Source organism: Triturus cristatus, chromosome 12 (genome assembly GCF_964204655.1).
Source record: "Triturus cristatus chromosome 12, aTriCri1.1, whole genome shotgun sequence".
In the NCBI taxonomy this organism is placed as follows: domain Eukaryota; kingdom Metazoa; phylum Chordata; class Amphibia; order Caudata; family Salamandridae; genus Triturus; species Triturus cristatus.
In genome coordinates, this window is record NC_140595.1 from 204,006,712 (window position 1) to 204,027,450 (window position 20,739).

The 20,739-nt window shown below is 44.0% G+C and overlaps 1 protein-coding gene across 2 annotated transcripts in view; it reads right to left on the reverse strand.

Moving 5' to 3' along the window:
- Positions 1 to 20,739, reverse strand: part of PDPR (pyruvate dehydrogenase phosphatase regulatory subunit) — a 567,407-nt gene that overhangs the window by 525,508 nt on the left and 21,160 nt on the right. For both annotated transcript variants that reach the window (XM_085640040.1, XM_085640039.1), the window contains exons 2-3: positions 18,161 to 18,416; positions 15,823 to 15,956 (exon numbers count right to left, since the gene is read on the reverse strand). In XM_085640040.1, the coding sequence (XP_085496166.1) occupies positions 15,823 to 15,956; positions 18,161 to 18,378 (352 nt within the window). In that variant the 5' untranslated portion in view covers positions 18,379 to 18,416. The remainder of the gene's footprint in view (positions 1 to 15,822; positions 15,957 to 18,160; positions 18,417 to 20,739) is intronic.

Sequence of the window (20,739 nt, forward strand, 5' to 3'; positions counted from 1 at the left end):
CAGAACGAAAAACATGTTTTTTTACATCACCGCAGGAGGCCCACGACTGGCTTGAGGGAAGGAGGAAGGCTGGGGAGCCCAGAACAAGGACAGGGAAACAGACAGCTACCTGGGAGATCGGGAGAGTCCACAGCGCGAGAAGTAGAGACACCTACGGAGGTGGCGTCGCAAACCATGACAAGGGATTCAGATTAGGATTAAAATCTGTCAGGACAGTGAAATAGCTATGAGGCTGCCACCATAGGGCCGAGAACCTGCCGGTGATAGGTTGATGGAAGAAACAGAAGGGAATTAGCTGTAGGAGCTATAAGTACCAATCCACTGGTCCCTGTGAATGATTGGGCCAACGTTACTGAATGATATAAGTCAAGATGTGGACATAACGTTGGACTAAGGGAGAGACCCGGCATGGTTGTGAGCAGCTCTCCCCCCCCTCAAGCAAGTACACAGTTCTGGGAACTAAGCACTCTGCTAAGTTGGGGTGGTGGGTAGTTCAAAGTCCGCTAGGCAGGGAAACAGGGAGGTGGGAGGGAGGAAGGGTTCAGTTCAGGGGGTTTGAGTTTGATTATGTTATGATGCACACAACAAGAGACGACAGCACGAGATCTAGAAACAAGACACCTGGTATGGGATACCGTTAGCATTACGGTTCATGACAGTTATAGATTCAAAAATTCCAGACGCTAAAGTAAGGCACGCTCCCCTCACGGTACTATCATGGAATGTGAACGGGTTGGGGGATAAGATAAAGAGAGGTTTGGTTCTTCAGTATATCAAACGAAAAGAACCAGCAGTGGCACTGCTAGAGGAAACGCATCTGACGGGCACAGCATGTAAAGGCCTGGACAGATGGGGTTACAAAATGAAGGTACACTCGGAATTCACTTACGGATCCAGGGGTGTGGGAATCCTGACCCAAAAGCGTTACCCCCTAATACTGACTGGATCCTGGGCAGATGAGCAGGGGAGATTTACAGCGATCTCATGTCAATGGTAAGGGAGGCAATACAATATGGTCTCGGTTTACATTCCACCTGCACTGCATCAGGCTGCCGTCCCAGCGCTGGGGAAATTTCTGTTATCGCTCCCTCAGGGGGAATTTGTCATAGGGGGAGATTTTAACGCCACAGTTGACGCCTCCATAGATAGAAAAAACCCCAGAGACCCTAATGGCGCCGATCTCAAATTAAATGACTTCGTAAACGCGATTGGACTCACGGATGTCTGGAGAGCCAGACGCCCTAAGGAACACCAATATACCTTCCACTCAGGGGCACACAATAGTCTTTCTAGAATAGATTACATATTTACGCTGGCAGCAGGGATGGAAAGAATACTGGAGGTGGCACACTTGCCCAGGGGCATATCAGAACACTCACCAGTATGGATCACATACACATCCTTTATCCCGGGAAGACGTAGATTGTTTCCGCTCTATCCTGGCCTCTTTAACAACAAAGTGATTAGGAAGGGCCAGATTGCCACCACAAAACGATATTTCGCTGAGAACATACACTCAGTCCCCGCGCCAACGACACTATGGGAGGCATAAAAAACAGTTTTACGTGGTCAGGCGATTTCAATGGTGACATCACAAAAAAGAGCAACAACACCAGATTCGCACTTTAGAGCACCAGTTAACATGTGCCGAGGCGGATCACGCCACAACTATCACAGAGGAGACAACACTGCAACTGCATCTAGCCCAACAAAAATATACAGCCTACTCATGTGAGGAGACAAAATCCAAACTCACGAACACGCAATATACTATTTATGAACAAGGTGATAAGGCAGGCAAGCTCCTGGCCTGGCTGGAAAAAAAAGAAAGAGCTAATAGATGGATAGCCCAGCTGCAGACAGGACAGGGAATCACAAACTCAGATCCCCAACAAATAGCAGACACATTAGCGGACCACTATGAGACAATATACACACCATTGGCCACGAATACATTGGAAGAAAATGTAGCCTTCCTAAAAGATAACAAAATGCCAGCACTGGACCACGAGGCATCCCAGTCTTTAGAAGCAGACCGGACCCAAGATGAGCTCATACGAGCAATCAATACCCTACATACCGGAAAGGCCATAGGACCAAATGGTATTCCAGTAGAATTCTACATAAGAACGGCCACCATTCTTGCACCACACTTACTTAATATGTACAAGTACAGTAGAAAACAGGGGGAACAACCTAGAGACCAGCGCTTGGCCACGATAGTCGCTGTACATAAACCTGGGAAGCCGCCACAAGACTGCATGTCATACAGACCGATATCCCTCATAAACGCTGAAGCAAAGATACTGGCAAAAGCGCTAGCATTACGATTACAACCATATCTGGGAACGGTGATTTACCCAGACCAATCGGGATTTATGCCGAACCGCAATACGACATTAAACCTGAGGAGGCTCCCCAGTGTGATGGTGCAGAGATCCAGTATAGACTAAGACGCCATAATTATGTCCCTGGATGCACGAATGGCATTCGACATGGTCGAATGGCAGTTTCTTTTTGCAGTCCTTCACCACCTAGGCTTTGGCCCCAAGTTCTGTCAATGGGTAAAACTGCTCTATACTAAACCCATGGCGCAAGTGGTGGCGAACGGGCACATCTCGGTTGATTTCCCCTTGGGTAAAGGAACAAGACAGGGCTGCCCACTGTCGCCGCTCCTATTCGCCATAGTACTGGAGCCACTGGCGGCGTGGATGCGACAAGACAAGGTAATCCGCGGACTTAAATGGGCTATGGGATGGGAAGATCGCATCTCGCTCTATGCGGATGATGTGTTGCTATATCTAGCTTCCCCTGCACGCTCACTCAATGGTCTCTTGGACATCTGTGCGTCATACGGCAGAGTATCAGGTCACACTATAAACTGGGCGAAATCGCTAATATTTTTATTACATGGCCCACTCCCGAGACTCCCACGAAATTGTGACATACAAATAGTTGACAAGGGCAGCTTGGGTGGGAGCTACACACAAATGGGCGGCAGCGGAGGAGGAAACGGTGCGGGAGGAGGAGGTGAGAGGGTTACGCAAGCATCCCATTTCAATGGAATGGGCCCTACTACTACATCGCTTTAAGCAATTGACTCCCGGTGAGGACCCAAGCGGTGACATCCATACACCAACGATCCCGCAATCACAGATTTAGACCCTGACTGACCAGGCTAGTCCCTCCCCGTTGGCGCGATCAAACCACCGGCAGCTCTATCGCACACAACGCCACTCTCGCCGATCGAACTTTAGAGTCAGACCGACCGCAATCCACCGACACATCACACCCACATACCTATTCCAGCGTCCGACAGGGAGGCCCGGGCGTAAAATTCCATGACCATCCCCCAGTTCTTCTTGTGTTATATCCCAGTTCACACGACATAACCACAACAAGAGACTATAGGGTTCACAAATTATCTGTTGATCAACCCTTCTTTCTACGACTAGTGATGTACAGTGACATGAGCTGTAATATGCAATTCAATGGATTATAATCTGTATCTGTTATTCATCACGGTAACCTATAAATGTCAATAAAAAGAGGTTACAAAAAACAAATAGTTGACAAGGGGTTTAAGTATTTGGGAATCTACATAACGCACCACGACAAGCTCTTTACAGAAGAAAATCTTATGAAACCCCTGACACGTTTTCGCCGGGATGTTGGCCACTGGCGATCACTACCACTCACGTTGCTGGGTAGGGCAGCCCTCTTTAAAATGATGGCGCTCCCCAGATTCCTATATGCCTTACAGAATACACCATTCCCGGTCCCCCCGGCTTATATTGTAGCAATAAACTCGGAAGTAAATAAACTACTATGGGATGGCAGATCGACCCGTATAGCCACGTGCAAACTGATAAAGAGCTGGTACGACAGGGGGATTGCACTACCTCATATAAGAGCGTACTATTGGGCGTCCCAACTTACAGTCCTAAATCAATGGCTGCACGCGCCACAAGAGGAACCAGCCTATCGCATGGATAGACATCTTTTGGGAGTGGACGGGATGATGAGGGCACTCTATAACACCACCAGGAAAATGACCCTGACAGGGCCAACAGCACATACAGTTAAGATATGGCATGAGGCACAACGGCCACCGGGATGGGATGGTGTCACGACACAGGCAACTCCACTATGGGACACACAAAAGTTGGGGAATTGCGTAACACTAAAGGCTTCAGGCAATGGGACCTGATTGGCATCTCCAGGGTGGGTGACTTGTGGAGAAAAGGTGAGGTTATTCCATTCACACAATTGGAAACGACTTATGGCAAAGCGACGACGGAAACATTCAGATACATACAGATTACACATGCACTCAGGGCCCTGATCCCACCAGGCTCGCAAATACCAGAATCTTCACCCCTGGAAGGCCGATTACTAACAGATCATATGACAAAAAAATTCATCTCACAAACATAGGAAAATAATAAATAACCAGCCAGACCCCACAACGACTCTTAAAACAAGATGGGAGGAAGATATAGGAGAATTAGATGAAGATGAGTGGCAGGAAGCAATAGCATCACCTAAAGAGGTGGCGATCCCTTCTAGGTTAAAACTAATACAATTGATGGTGCTACACCGCACCTACTATACAAGAACACTGTTACACAAACTGGGCAGAACAGACACCCCTCTTTGCCTGCGACAATGTGGCGCGCTTGGCACGTTCTGGCATACAATCTGGCACTGCACTGAAATCGTGACATACTCGGAAGCAATCATGCGTACAATATCAGAGGTGACAGGGGTAACGGTTCAGCCGGAACCCAAGAGATGTCTCCTTAACATTTGGGAGCCCACGGACCTAAACCATGCGGCTCAAGATTGGGTGACGCTGGGGATGGCCATAACAAAGAGAAATATAGCGCAGCTCTGGGGATCCAGACTTACCCCAACCCTTGGACGGTGTAATGATGGCAGAAAAATCTCTATACGTACATAGAAGGTGCCCTAAAAAGTGGACCCGTGTGTGGGGAGGATGGAATAGATACCGGGGCAATATCTGCGAGCCCCCGCGAGAAGAATCACAATCCGAGGATAGTGAATGATTAACTGTTGAGATTATAAGGTTACGGGAGACGATGGACCCTGACATACGTGAGGTGAAGGGTACAAAAGAAAAACCCTGATAATGTACAGTTTTAATCTAACGGAATGTTACTAAAATATTGTGATCTTGTAATTTCTTGTGGGCACAAGCGAATGTATGAATCAACGCATCGTTGTAGAATAACAAAATTGTTAAAAACATTTTTTTTTAATGTGTGCCTTACCAAACCTGTTGGGCGCCATGTAGTGTAGTTCCTATTTCCCTTATAGGCTCTGCGCATTGGAATAATATACACTATAGTTGTGGCATAGGACTGAGATCAGTATGCCTCCACCAAGTACATTAAACTTAATTACTTTGTGTGCCAGCTAACTCAGAGGCCACTAGAAACTCCTTGAATAAACAAGAAAGGAGTAGTGTCTGGCAACCGCATAAACATGACAACTTTGTTTCCCTTAGAATCGGAACATATCTCAGAATCGTGGAAACAACAGATAACAGTTTCACTCAGTCAATCGTGCATGCTTAGTTTCTTCAGAGTTACACAGAAATAGATAGACGGCGTTTCAATAAAAGGGATTTATTAAACAGTCTTGTTTCTCGTGTAAGAGATATGAGCTGTAAAAATCGCAAGACAGCATGCGAGATATAATATGTACAGCGTAAGCAGTAAGAAGAAATAATACTGCAACAGCATTGTCATCTAGCTATGACATATATTCATATACACATACATAAATAACATATGCTAAAAAGCGGATACTCGTTTGATGCTTCTAAATAGTTCTACCCCAGTGTACCTAACTTAAGTGTAGTACATGGTAAGACGTAGGTGCTGCATTCTATAGTATGGTATGCTATAGCTTTGCATATGCCAAGAGTCCCTCTAGGTTGTCAGCTCCGTACCTTAGAATGAGAAGTGGGAATCTCATTTCGGGTCTCAAACTCTAACACCCCGCGAAGGGAGTCAGAACACTGGAAACTGGATTCTCTGCGAGCAGGGATGACAGCGTCTTGTCAGTACGTCAGGCGGGGACTCTAATTCTGCCGTAATTGCCGTGGCGAGCCGTATCGAGCTGTGCAGCCGGGCCATGGTTTGCCATGGTAAGGGAAGGTATATTTATACCTGGAAGGTGCTTAGGAATATTACCATTGACGTAAAGTCGGCCAGAGGAAGACGTCATGAATGAACCCCCAAGGAATAGTAGTTCATGCATAATAGATGAGTTCTTGGAGAAATCAATAATCCTAGCTAGGGAAAGTCCCAAAGGCTTAAGGGTCTGGTTTTTAAGAACTTGTTGTCACGTTGGGATGGACGGATGTAGGTGACCATGCCTGTATTTGGATAGCATGGCTAATGCCTAAATAAGGACTGGGATTCTATGCCTAAATAGCGTGGGTGATCTAAAGCGTGAATATATAAGCGTGGAGCCAAAGTTGTGGACTATACAGATATCTTGAATTATCCCGGTCATCGCTTGTGAAACTCAACAATGTGAGTTGCCTCCCATCTATCACCTTGGTGTGCACTGATACTGATAAATGTAAACCCCACAAAATAAGGTATTCCCTGATTACAGGTGGATAATTATCGTTCCTGTGCACCGGCTAGGCCAAATTTTATCACGTAGCTCAGCCGGCTCTCCCACACAGAAGTCATACTCACTTGGGAGCAGGATAGGTGATACCAAGTAAGTGAACAGTCCTCTATCTTACAGGTACTGACGTGAATTATTTCACTCTCCTTCTGGTACCAATTGCCTACGACCATTATTTTACAGCGTGGGCCATCACCAATATCGTGAATACAGATGCGAGGAGCCAACGTTGTGGGCTCTACCGACATCCTGAAATATCGCAGCCTTTAATTGGGAATTAACATTGTGAGTTGCCTCCCATTAATCACCTTGGTGTGCACTGAAATGATAAAAGTAAACACCACTAAAATAAAGTATTCCCTGATTACAGGTTGGATTACTATCGTCCTTGTACCTCATTGTTCAACCGACAACCAGGATCCTATACGGTTACTTGTCTGTGCTGTACTGGTAAGCCACAGTACTCACCCTCCCTTTTTTTTTTAAAAAAAAAAGCCCTTATCCTTGTTATCATGTATTTCCCACTATCCATATTTACATCCCTTCCTTTTCTCAGTCCCCAGAAACACAGTCCTGATGAGACCCCGTATCTAGAGAGGGTCGAAACGCCGTCGACGCCATACAAAAGAGAGAGCCTGAATTAAATTAATTTCTATTATAATAAACTTTTCCTTTTGAATTTTACCAATAACCTGTTTTCTCTTTTTTTCACTATGTCACACAGTATTCACTAATATAGGTTATGGTCACTTCACTGGGGTTCACAATACCACTCCAAATGTGCAACGATATGCAAATATCTCAATGACTTATGTTTAAGGAAATACATCTGTGGTACAGACTATAATTGTAAAATAAAATCACCTACTTCGGCTGAAGTTAGGTATACCTTAAATCAATACGTTTATGGGCTTTTTAAGGAATGCGAATAAACAAATGTGTATAGATACTTTGATATGATTCGTACTGTGACTCAATCGAGGGTCATGAATAAGGATTATCTTGATTATGATTGAATTGGAGCAACTACTCTAGTTGCAGATTGTGTACTGTTCGATATAAAGGAGTTCCTTGTGAACATTGTTTGGTGCTTCTTTATTTAAAATTGCAGCATAGATTTTCAGAGAAGAGACAGAGTTTGTGAAGTCTGACAGGAGTCCAATAAGACCAATGGATCAAAGGGGTTCTATTTTGAGCCAAGTAACCAAAATGGTTTATTAAAAATTGTCAAATCTGTTATGAGTAATAAGGCTTCAAAGGTGCTTCAACCTCTTTGATTAAAGAAAAATGAAATGTCAGCCCTGAAGTTTTATATGCAAAAACAGGTTGTTGAGGGAGATAGGCACTAGCATTCAACAACACTAGATTCTCTCAGTGGCCTTCTACTTGTAACCACTGCGCCAACAGGCACTCCTGCAATGGGCGCATGTGGAGCCTGGTATGGGGCACTATGGTGATGCAGGAGACCATCATACCTAGGAGGAGCCTTACGGTTCTAACTGTAAACTGATGACTGGGCTGAAAAACAGGCAGTAGCTGCTGAAATGCCAACACCCTCTGTTGGTAGGGTAGGCCTTTGCCTGTAAGGGCCTTTCAGACAGACCCCAAGAAGAACTGGACCCACAACACTGAAGGTATGCCTTTTGGCCTTTATGGTGAATCCCAGCTGTGAAGCAGGGAAGATTTTAGTTTGAGTGTGGTTTACGAATCGTTGCCTGCCAGCGCTTTTTATCAGCCAGTAGTCGAGATAGGGGAACATCCCGCCCCTTCTGAGAGAGGGGCGGCTACTAGCACCAGGCATTTTGTGAAGACCCATGGGACAGTGGTGAACCCAAGGGGCAGTACTTACATTTGTAGAGCTGCCAACGTACCCCAAAAGCAGGGGTAGTTTCTTTGGGCAGGGTGGCTGGGTCTGTGAAAGTAGGCATCATTGAGGTCTAATACGTTACCTTGCTGGAGCAAAGGAATGGGGTTCTGCAGAGTTGCTATGTGGAAACGTTCAGTCAGGATACATTTGTTGAGGGGCATGAGGTCCAAGATTGGCCTCAGATAGCTGTCCTTCTTGAGAAGGAGGAAGTAAAGAGAGTAGATGCTCTTGTCCCGGTATAGGGGGCACATTCTCTATTACACCATTGAGAAGGACCCCATGCATCTCTTTCTGGCGAGCCAGTCGGGCGTCGTACAGAGTCATTGACAGCCACTGAGTTAGCTTTGCGTTGGTGGTCATCACGGACTGTCAACCGCTGCAGCACAAATTGTAGGTCTCATGTTACCAGTCGTCGCTGGTGGTCACTGTCATGCAAAGAGTAGGTCTCACAGGAACGTTGTGTTGGTGGTCGTGGTGGGTGGGAAAGACTTGCCATGAACTGGCCCGTTCATGGTGGTGAGGAGTCCAATCTTCAGGATTTTCACCTTTCATTTAAGACAAGTACACTCTGATGTCAGCCAAGGGTCCAGGACCTGGGGAGGCACCTCTCGGGAATAAGGGACTCACTCCAGCAGAGGCTCAGGCTGGTCCAGTTGCAGCAGGTCAGCTAAGCAGTTGTAGGGAAGCCTCTAAAGCTTGTGACCCTTTAGCTTGCACAGGAGTTCAGCCAACTGACCCTTGGATTCACTTTGGTTAGCCTGGGAAAAAAATCAAGTAGTGCCAGTCTTTCTTCTCAGGTAGAAAGGCAGAGAAGGATTGGTATCAGATTCCCTTGTGTGTGCAGGAGGCAGAGCTCTTTAAAGTGTATGTAGGGCTGGGTACAACGCACCTCCTCCTCCCAAATTTGTCTGCCAGTATGGCCTTTCCTGTCCACACCTAAGGCTTCTGTGTGTTATTGTCTAGAAGCAATACACAAACCCCAATGGTAGAGCCTTTCACAAGCATGTGCCTGAGAAAACTGGCAGAAGACATAAATGGTTGGGACAAGAAATACCAACTTTCTAAAAGTGAAAATTGCAGAATTGTAACTCAAAATCCCACTTTACCACTATAGAGAATTTTAAATTACAATCCACTTGAGAATAAACAGCATATCTCCATCCTCTCCCAATCAAATGTTAGTAATAAGGTAACCCAGTGTTAATCAATGGTAGATATAGGCTTTACAACAGTGAAAAACAACATTAGGGATTTTTCACTGCCAAGACATGTAAAACTAAAATACACGTCCTACTTTTGAGATACAATGCACCATGCACACGAGCCTTTAGGGCCTACCTTAGGAAGTTTTACACCTCACAAAAAGTTTATTTTGCCAGACTGAACTGGCAGATTAAAACTGCACTACAAGCTGCAGCGGCAGGACTGAGACACGTTTCACAAGGCTACTTTAGTGGGTGACACAATGGGTGCTGCTGCCCAATAGACCCATTTAATTTAAAGGCCCTGAGTACATGCAGTACTATTTACTAGGGACTTACAAGTAAATTAAAATTTGCCAATCAGACATATACCAACTGTTCCATGTTTCAGGGAGAGAGCACAAGTACTTTACCACTGGCTAGCAGAAAAATGTGCTCAGAGTTCTAATGACAACAAAAACAGGTTAAGCAACAGAAGGCAAACATCAGGGGGGGACTGCAAAAAAAGGCCGGGTCCAACAATATGTTTTAAAGTGCAAAAGAAAACCTTTAACCTATTAGGCTGGCAGCATGCATTAGTACCACTTACATTGGAGAGTGAGTGGTAAGGTGGTTATGAGCACAGCTATTTTTTTTAATTCATATTGTAATCAGAACCTTGAAATTGTGCAGAGGCTGAAAATTCTCTTTATTGAACAGCATTATGGTTGGTTTTCTGTTCAAGTCCTACATGAATCCAACACCACAACAACTGAATCTAAAATGAATGTCTGGCCAATTAATGTAGCCAAAAGTGATTTGGAATTGGATACTTTTATCATATCATCTTGGGGGGGAGGGACACCTCTACATCTAAATAAAAATTCCACTTTAACCTGCCACTGTTTCACATCTCTCAAGTGATCCTCGTTTTACCACTATTTCCAAACAGAAATTAATTACACATTTCTCACTAGGACTATCCCCAGTATCCATCAAGTCCCATACATTTCATTAGTAAAAGATCCTATTGATCTGGAATTTCAATGCTATTGTTCCAGCCACTGGATTAAATGCATATTCTTTCATGAGGCTCATTGGAAATGTTGTCTTCTTTAGGTGCTCATGATTTCTGGTATGTAAAGGAACTGAGGCACAAGAAGACAGGAAGAAATCATTTGGTCAAGAGGGAAAGCTAGGATCAGAACCAAGGTGTCCCTGGTCCACTTTCTTCAACAAGCATTAGATCACATCCGCAACCTAAGGGAATGAGCTAGTAAAATAGGACGGGATATGAGGAGCAGACGAGCTAATATAACACATAGGGCTCCTACGGCCTTTTACCCGTAAACTACAAACTTACATCTCAACATTCCTTGCCCCCTTCTTCCATTTCTGCAACCAACTAAAATTCTGCTCCCTTGATCTGGTAAGGAATCTGGTACTGTAAAAATATTTCCTTCAATGGAATGTTTGGGGCTTCCATAGTGCCATTCATTCTCTGGACCATATACTTGCCAATGATGGACCAGTGGAGATACAGAGCAGAAACTCTTTGCCCACTTCACTACATTACATTGTGCAGCTTGAGAAGGCGGCAAGGGTGGGAGAGAAAAGCTGCACAGCTTAGTCTGACTCACTCACCAGGCTCCCAGACCTGGAGAGCCTTCGACCTTGTAGCTCTCTCTCAGTGCCTTACAACCCTTGACTATAGGTATTAGGGTACATGTGTAAAACAAGCTCATTTTATCTTCAACCGCTGAGGGCTGTGACATACCTTTAATACCAAGGTGGAATATGGCCACCTAACAAATCCCAAAATTGGCCCACTAACCTCGTAAAGCTGGAGAAGACATTTGAGCCAGTGTCTAGACGAACAAAAAGTCCCTGTGCAAGTAAAGATGAATCTAGATGGGGGAGGTTGAGCCATGGCAACTGAAGATTCCAGCATGCATTTCAGGCTGTGCTTATGCATCGTAGGCTCTGCATGGATATCGGAGGTTATGTTGGTCATTTGAGGTGGAGCCCAGACATTTGAACCTATCCTGGGTATAGTTGTGTCTGTTATACCATGGCCACAGCAAGTTAAAATAGTTGTGGAAAGTAAGACAAGCTTGTTCTGACTTTTATTGTTCTCTTATTAATCTTGCCTTTAGTTTAGCTTTTACTTCACTATTGTCTCTTACGGATAATATATATGTTGGGCTTACTTCAGTAAGTGTGGCTTCTCACTAGTCTCGGTCTCTGACTCGGGCAGAAAAGGGCACACTTGTGTCATACTAGGCAGTCTATCTCTTGGATCCTTCAGCAGCAGAATTTCTTCTGATTTAGCATTGGAATAATCCTTAACACTTAGTTAAGAGAAAGTTGGATTTCTGTCTCTGTTCCACTCCTTCCTCTACGCAGGTGTGAAGAGCACCTGGAAGTAAAAGATGAAAACTAGATATGCTTGAGGGGTTAGTTTGTATCTAGTCCTGTGGTCAGTTGACCCAAACCAACTGTCTAAACTAAAACATTGCCCCAAACCTACTGGTGAGAACAATTCACTGCATGTGTCTGTTCTTATTAGTGACCCGCTGCTCTGTGGCAACCATGTTCAGGAGAAATTGTCACTCTCAAGATGGCAATTTCCCTCCAACCCACCAAAGACACGGTCCCATACGCCCCGACATTGCCACATGCAGGTACACCCAGAGGCAGAGAAGCAGTGACCGAGCTAGAGTTAGCGTCTTGGCATGAGGCAGGGGTTGAAGCACTAGAAAACCTGTAAGTGGAGGGCACACTTTCGTCCTTTGAAACCCTGGCAGCAGATAATGGCATACCTGTGGGCCAATTTCTTCTGCACACAGCTATAATGCGGAGATTGACGCAAGCATGGAGCGAGCTGACAACTGAGCCGCTAACACATCTGCTGATACAGTATTTACATATTATGGGGGGGAAGGATCGCATGTGATCCACTGGTTGGTACAAGCATTACTTGCACACGTGTCACAGCCATTAGCGAGTCTTTGTGCGCATTGGGCTGAAGATAGAGGCCAACTCTGGTCTGATAAAGAATGGGGTCGCGTATTAGCCAGCGCTACACATATACCGCGCAATTCCAGGTTTAAACTCATACAAACGTATATACTACACAGAGCGTACCTTTCACCGGATAAAATAAACAAATATTTCAATAAACACCTCTAATTGCCCGAGATGTAGGCTCAATGGTGCAGACTTCCTACATATGCTGTGGTCCTGTCCCCTACTCCAGACATATTGGCACGCAGTAACAGGGACTCTTGCGAGGTGCACCCACACTCAAGTGCCCAACACGTGGGAGGTCTGTATCCTAGGATTTTATATTCGCACCAAAGATAATAGTGTGCGCTCTAGATTCCACGACCTGGGCCTAATAACTGCTAAACGGTTAATTACTAAACAATGGAAAAACAGGGATCCTCTTGTGCCAGCTAGCTGGCTGAAATCCCTGGAGGTATGGGCACAGGCGTAAAGCACTGTTCTACACAGGGAAGAAACGGCGGGACTGCGCAAGTATCCAATAGCGCAATCCTGGGATGACATCCTCAGAACGTTACTACGTCCTAATGCTGTAATACACTCACCTCCTCTGCAGCAGGCAGGAGACAATGCGGGAGACGATGCCCAGTGGCTATACTGCGCTGCAAACGTTGCTGAATCATGGAGTATCTGTTGAAATGAGACTTGACCTTGCGTGTCTGTGTAACGTTCCATGACAACAAAGTCTGATATATGACACTCTGACACTCATTCAGCTACAAACCAAACATGTGGCACAATTCGAACTGCCTACCAATGACATGACTTTGCTATAACATATTAGATTACACTTTTCGCAATGTTTCCATTACTGGCATCTCATTTGATTTCTCTTTTTCAAATTCTTTTGGTTGTAGTTTTCATGTTAAAATAATAATATCCATCACCTTCACAGAAGTACACGTATGTCGCTTGGGTACTGTTATTGCAATGCTCCAGTATCAGATATATATGCAGAAAGTAATGTTAAATACCTGGATGTATTTGAAGACTTTGAATATTTGGGCAAAGAACTGCACTCATGGTATATAGATATTGTTCCGTCCATAGAGGTGATGATACTCACATGCGAAGGGAAACTGTAATATTCTATGTATACATGAAAGAACGCATGTCGCAAATATATATATATATATCGCAGTATTTCTATGTTGGAAAAGTCTTATTTTGCATACGCGAGTTTATAACTTAGGTGATAATTATACAAATATATGTTCCAGTGCATAAGACAAATGTACAGAAAATAAATAAAAGATATTTAAAAAAAATAAAAAAAAGATGGCAATTTCCCTCAGATCGTTTCCACTACACAAGGCATTAAATTGGGAGGAGAAAAATGCAGCCCATCATCAATGCGAGGTGGGCACCATGACCACAGTCCCAGACTACAGCTGTAGTGTAGGTGTTGCTCTGAGCATTCTGACATTAACATCCTCAAATTAGTTTGGTGTCACAATTGTATTTTCTCTAACTAATGATGTCAGACAGAGCACAGGCCTTTACAAAGAATTTAGGAGGAACTGTAAATCTAGGGAATAGCACAGGGAGAGAGGAGACAGCCAACTCCACCCACTGTTAAGCCTATGAGGCACCTTATAGCCTTAGGAGCTACATACACACAGGGGGACCTCAACATGGGTGCCCCACCATACATGAATCCAAGCATATTCATACACACTTCTCATACAATAATGGGGAATCTGTAGCAGGGTTAAGACATGCTTCACAGACTTACACAGGAGTACTAGTAAGAAGTTTTGTCACTGGGATTCAGGTAAAAAGACCTGTACCTTAGTCTATAATTAGCTGCCACCAAACATTAGTAGTGTTATAGCTTGGTTATCGAAAGGGTAGTTACTCCTGTTCAAAGGAAAACCACAAACCACTGAAGTAAATCTAAACCTTTGTTGTTGAACCCATGCTAACATTCAGACCTAAAATTGGTATTTCAGAGAAAAGGTGTCACAGTCTCAGTTTCTTTCAGGCAACATGATGTACCCATCCCAACATAAACATACCGTTTTATGCAATATTTAGTTGCATACAAAAGGGGCAATATTTTTAAGCAGGCTTGAGTGGAGATGTCCTCCAGCTCGATTTTCAGAGTTCACAGATTTAGTGTTTTTCGATTATTTTTTTTTAATCATGTTGCTGTCCCACCTTTCCATCTACTTTCTGTTTATGAGCGATTCCAATCTCAGTCATGCTACTATGAACCATCCTGGCACATCATAAAATCACATCCTCTTCACCTCTGAACTAACTGATGGCTAGAGCCATATGTATCTTTAAAGTCAGGTTTCAAAGACATTTTTTCACCAACTGTTACATTCTTTGACACTTTAATTTATCACGTGGTCTGCCTTTTTCCTCATTATTGCCCTCTCATCATGTTCTTCGGCATTTGTTAGTCATCATCTGTAAATATCAATAGTTGCATCTATCAGAATCTTGCCTGTATCAGAAGCTGTAGTAGGTGTTATGAAGTAACCTATGTAAAACAATACTGAAACCTTACCCTGAGGCTAAAGTGAGCTACCAAACACCTAAGCTAGTCAACCTTCTCAATAATATTAAGTGATAAACAGTACCCAACCAATAATCAGAAACAGCAATACAAAATGCTTAACCAAAAGCTTAGACTAACCTCTGTCACGCTTCTTTTCAATCAGCCCTGTCTAAAGTAATTGGGAGTTTCAGCACATGTACAGCAATAAAACACAATGGAAACTTCCATTGTACAAATAATTATCATACTGACAGTTTTTAACTGAAAGAGAGCAAATACGTGCTGAAAACCTCCCAGGGTAGGCAAAGATCCTATGGAAAGAAGAAGGCTCTTGAGCACCATGTGCCTTGCCTAGAGGCATCATATATATTTCAACAAATAAAACAAAATGCTAGCATCACAAACATTGTGTGAAAAGCAAAGTAATGAACACAGACCTTTCTACCCACCACAGCAAAGCCACGACATTTAGCATAACAGTAAGGAGTCGGGTTACAACAGACATTTTTGATACTACTCATTTTCCTGACCTGTTGCAATGCCAGTTTCTTGTTCCAGTTGTTGATAAAGCTTATTTGAATAATCTGCCATCTTTGTTTCAATAGAGATGTGTTTGACGGTACTCACAATGCCAGCACAAAAGCGGGTGGATCCAGCTGCCAATCTAAATATTGAGACAGAAAAAAAGAAATCTGTAAGCCTTTCAGTCTGAGGAGAAGTAAAATACAGAGAACGTCAATAAACACAAGATACCAAGCAAGGCGCAGTAACAGCCTAATGACTCAAGATCTTCCAGTGACCTGCGTCCATACTATAGAATACCTGGAGAGGAGATGGCTGCACAATTTGATACTGCAACTCCCTCCATGCTAGTTTCCCTCTCTACACTAGTTAATCTTCTAAACAAGTCTTCAAATGCTATGTCTCCAATTATCTCTATGTGCAAAGACTCTATATCTTTTAAGGCCTTCACTTTACCTAGCATATATTTTGCTGCAATGCACAAAACCTCATTTATTGAGGATTTAGGGGCTCTCGTGGCTGGCTCATCTTTTTAAACTTTAACTTATGCCTAGAGAGAATCAACGCCTGCATATTTTATGCAGATCTTTCATCTACTGTGTAACCGTGATGGCTTAGTGATCTGTACCTGGACTGCTCCACAGTTGGACTGTCTAGGTGATTCTGCTAACCACTGTGGTCTGAAGCATTTCAGCTTCCTTTCCTCTCACCTAAGTTGACTGCACCATTTTAGTACTGCCCTAATAGGGGACACTTGTGCCGAGTATTTGTAACTGTGTCTCTATCTTTTAATCTAGATTGTCCTAACAGAATTTGTGGACTGAGTAATTCTCAACTGCTTTGTATCTCATTTGGGTGGGCATAATCATGAGACTTCTCATCTCCATAACTCATCTGGATGACCCATCTCAAGATACGGGGTGGTCTTGACTATTTAGGCCCCTACACCTGTATAACTACTTAGTTTTATTTTCCTAATTTTCAGGTTATGAAAGGTTTTGTCAATTATCAATAAGCAAATGATATGCTAACTGAGCTCACAATTTACTCACATAGTTCACTAAAGTATTGACAATAAGCCTAACTACCCATGCCTGCCTAAATGGTAAATATATGTGAATTTATTTTCCTGATACTTGTTGTCTTACAATGACACCTGTAAACTAATGTAGGGCCTCTAACAAGAACAATTCATAGGCTTTTATATATTTTGCTCACTGCATTATTCTCGTATATTTCTAATGCACAACATTTGAAATTAGGGAAAGACCCATTAGGCGAGGACTCCTCCTCAGAACTGAAAATAAGTGAGCTCACACATTTTTCACCCATGAGGACAGTGGATTAACTTCGGTGGGTTAAAGCTTTGATTATGATTAGCATAGCGGCCTCCTCTACGGGTGCCTGTTATATAAAATTTTCTATCATATAGACTTCTATGGTATATTCTTGACTTGTCTGGTTAGAGTGAGGAGCCCCACAGAGACAACCAACCATGCAAGAGCTTCTGGCGTGACTAAAGTAGTCTTAACACTGACCTACACTCTGTGATTTAGCCCATGGAAGGTCGGTGAGACCGCAGTCTTATTGTCCAGTTCTTTAGGCTCACAGGTTATTTCCCCTGGCTCAGGGTCTGACTAGTTCTTAGCCAAGACACAAATCTCAACAGGGTAAATCAGTCAAGGGCTTCAGGGTACTTCTCAGTTATCCTCTCATCACGGAGGAATGGAGTCAGGATTTGGTGCAAGTGTTTCCTATTTGCCTGCCACCTATTCTAGACAGCCCTGTTTGGAGCTGTTGGTAGACAATGGCTCATGATTGAGCTTATCGTCAAAGCTCCTCATATGTGGATCGGACAGGTGAAAGATCTGTTGACTTTATCCATGGTTCGGCATTCATACAAGTTCCTCACTTCTGTAAAGGTCTTAGATGCAATATTACTTCTTTTCCAAAACAGACCTGATTAAAGGATCTTCGTTCTATCAAAAGGTCCAGGACATGCATAATTATCTGTGACCATTGCAATTCTCCGCCAGGAAGTCCTGGCAAGAAACCCTGCTACAACCTGGCTCTGTCGTTCAAAATTTAGTTATTCATCTGAAACAATTTTGTAAATGCCAATTCAGATATCTGAGCCCCAAAGAACATATTAACATTTGTATAAAAGCATAAATTACACTAAGATAGTAGGCATGAAGTGAGCTATGATGTGTGAAGATTCGCTGGAACAGATATGCCTTTGCTATGAAGGTGAATGTAATGTGCCTGGTTTCAGGAGTACATTTTCCTAAAACCAATAAAACTCTCCAGAAAGAAGAATGGTGAAAATATACAATACAATATTACCTCCCCTGCTCCAGCAGGACGATATCCTTCCAGCCCATCTTTGAGAGGTGATAGGCCACAGAGGTTCCCATGATACCTCCCCCACAAATTACTACTTGAGCATGGGAAGGAAGAGGCACAGGTTGGGGTTCGGGAAGACTGGAACTGCTGCGTAAGGAGCTGGGTACACCACGCCAACCCGGACAGCACCGGACATCCAACAGAAGCCTGGGCAACATATTGGAGGAGAGAGGCCCAGCCCTGTGTTACAGCCACTCTGCAGAGAGAACCAAACATTTATGATGTTGACACAATATTCATCTACAGTCAACAAAAAAGAAAACACATCTTCAATTTCCAGCTTCAATTTGCCACTGGCATTTCAGGTGTTCTCTCTGAAACACTACTTGATATAGCTGTATGAAACACTTGCCTGTGACACGGAGGAAGCTTGATTATTTTAAGAAACAAGACCTGCAAATCCCACATTTTAGTTAAAAAGCACAATGGAAGTTGCACTCTAACAAACATACATGTAGAATAAGTTACTTAACTTTGATAACCCCTTTTCTGGTAGAGACTATCAAACCTCAGATTTCTTACCTTAGAATATTTCCCAGGAGTCAGATAGGAACTAGAAAATCCTTGGCAGTACCCCTATGCGCTGGTAGAAGACACAGACGGCTTTGCATCAACTGCATCCGTGCCAGCGTGCCAGATGTGATGTGTGCCGTGTCTATATAGGCACCACCCTGGTGCGCTGAGAGCAGTTTCTTTTGTGACACATTTCGCATCCACAGACACAGAGCCACGTCAGAATATTTACCATCAGTGTGCTGGGTCTAAGGGCGGGGAGGAAGAGGGAACGGGGAGGAAACTGCAGTAGGATAAGAGTCTCTACCATAAAGGCGTTACCTAAGGAATTGACATGTTCTTCTAGAAAAGACTTCTAACTGCAGATTCCTTACCTTAGACTAAATACCACAGCGATAACCTTCCAGGCGGAGTGACTACAAATTGACCTAAACCGAGAAGTCCAGCAAGGCCAAGTGAGTATAGTGCCCCTCTCAACAGACCTGGCCATCTAGGCAGTAGTGCCTTGTTGAGGTATGAGATGACGCCCACAATGCTGCCTGGCAAATGTCAAGGACAGAGACTCTACGTGCTAATGCAGTAGTACCAGACTTTTCTCTGGTAGACAAAACTCTCAAGCCTTCTAGAGGCTGCTTCTTCATTTATGCGTAGCACAGTTTTATGAAGCATATAATACATCGAGAGAAGGTCCTCTTCTGCACAGCTTTACCCTTCTTTGCTTGGGTAAATTAAACCATATGCTGATCTTCCAATCGATGGTCCTTGATACGACTGATATCAAAACTAAGGGCCCTCTATGGGTCCAAACATTGTAGCCTCTCCTCCTCCTAAGAGGGGTGAGACGGAGCAAGAATGTTGGAAGGGAGATTGCTTGGCTGACGGGGAAGGGAATTATCACGTTATGTAGGAAGAAGGTATGTGTTTGGGGAACCAGTTTGTCATGGAAGAATGTAGTATACAGGGCAACTTTAGGGCAGTGCGACCGCACTGGGCGCTGACCGGGAGGGGGGGGGGGGGGGGGGGGGGGCGGCTGACCTCAAGGGGGGTACTGTGATTAGCAATAACTTACGATTTAAAAACAGCTGCTGCCCAGTTCCTTGTGTGTTCAGCTTTCAGGCAGCAATAAAAATGTCAAGATATCTCGTGATTAATGTGAGAGTGAGAGTGAGAATGAGAGAGAGAATTGTCTAGTGGCAGATTTGGCTCATCCTATGATAGTGCAGAGGGTAAATATGCTTCCTGCAAAAAACGCATACAGTGCAGATCACAGATCTGTATTTTATGTGGATTACTGCTTGCGTCAAAGAGAACCTTTTGTTACTGCAGTTCAAAAGATACAACCCTAATATAGAACAGTGAAGGTTACTGGACTGTCTTCAAAGAGTTGCATGCAAACTGCATTAAATAGGTTAGGACGTAATGTATTTTTTCTCCAGTCTTTCATTATCTATTCCTGATGTTGCTAAAAAGAGTTTGGTTGGGTGATATACATTATGCTTCAAAACAACAGAAATTAATGTGAGAAAGGTGCTAGGGAGAGATGAGGGGCACGTTTCTCTGGCGCTAGCGAGGAATCCGAAGAGGAGGTCATGGGGGGAGGCGGCAACAAAAATGGTTGTCGCACAGGGCGCCACCAGTTCTAAAGCCGGTCTTAGTAGTATATGGAGGTTGGACCGAGAGAACATGAAGGTCGCTCCCCCTCCAGGCCGACGTGATGGGGTCACTAAGAAGACCACCTTGAGGGTCAGAAGCCTGAGAGAACAGCTATGCAAAGGCTCAAAAGGAGAGTCTTCCAAGAAGTTGAGGCCCAGATTCAAGTCCCACTGGAGATTAATAAAAGGAGAAGGTGGACACCTGTTTTACAAACCTTTCCGAAACGACAATTCAAACAGGGAAGGCTGATCCAGCAACCTCAAAAAAGACGACAGACACCAAATAACCTTTAACAGAGCCCATCGCCAGGTTCTGCTGAGCCATGGACAACACAAACAGCAACCCCTTAGACA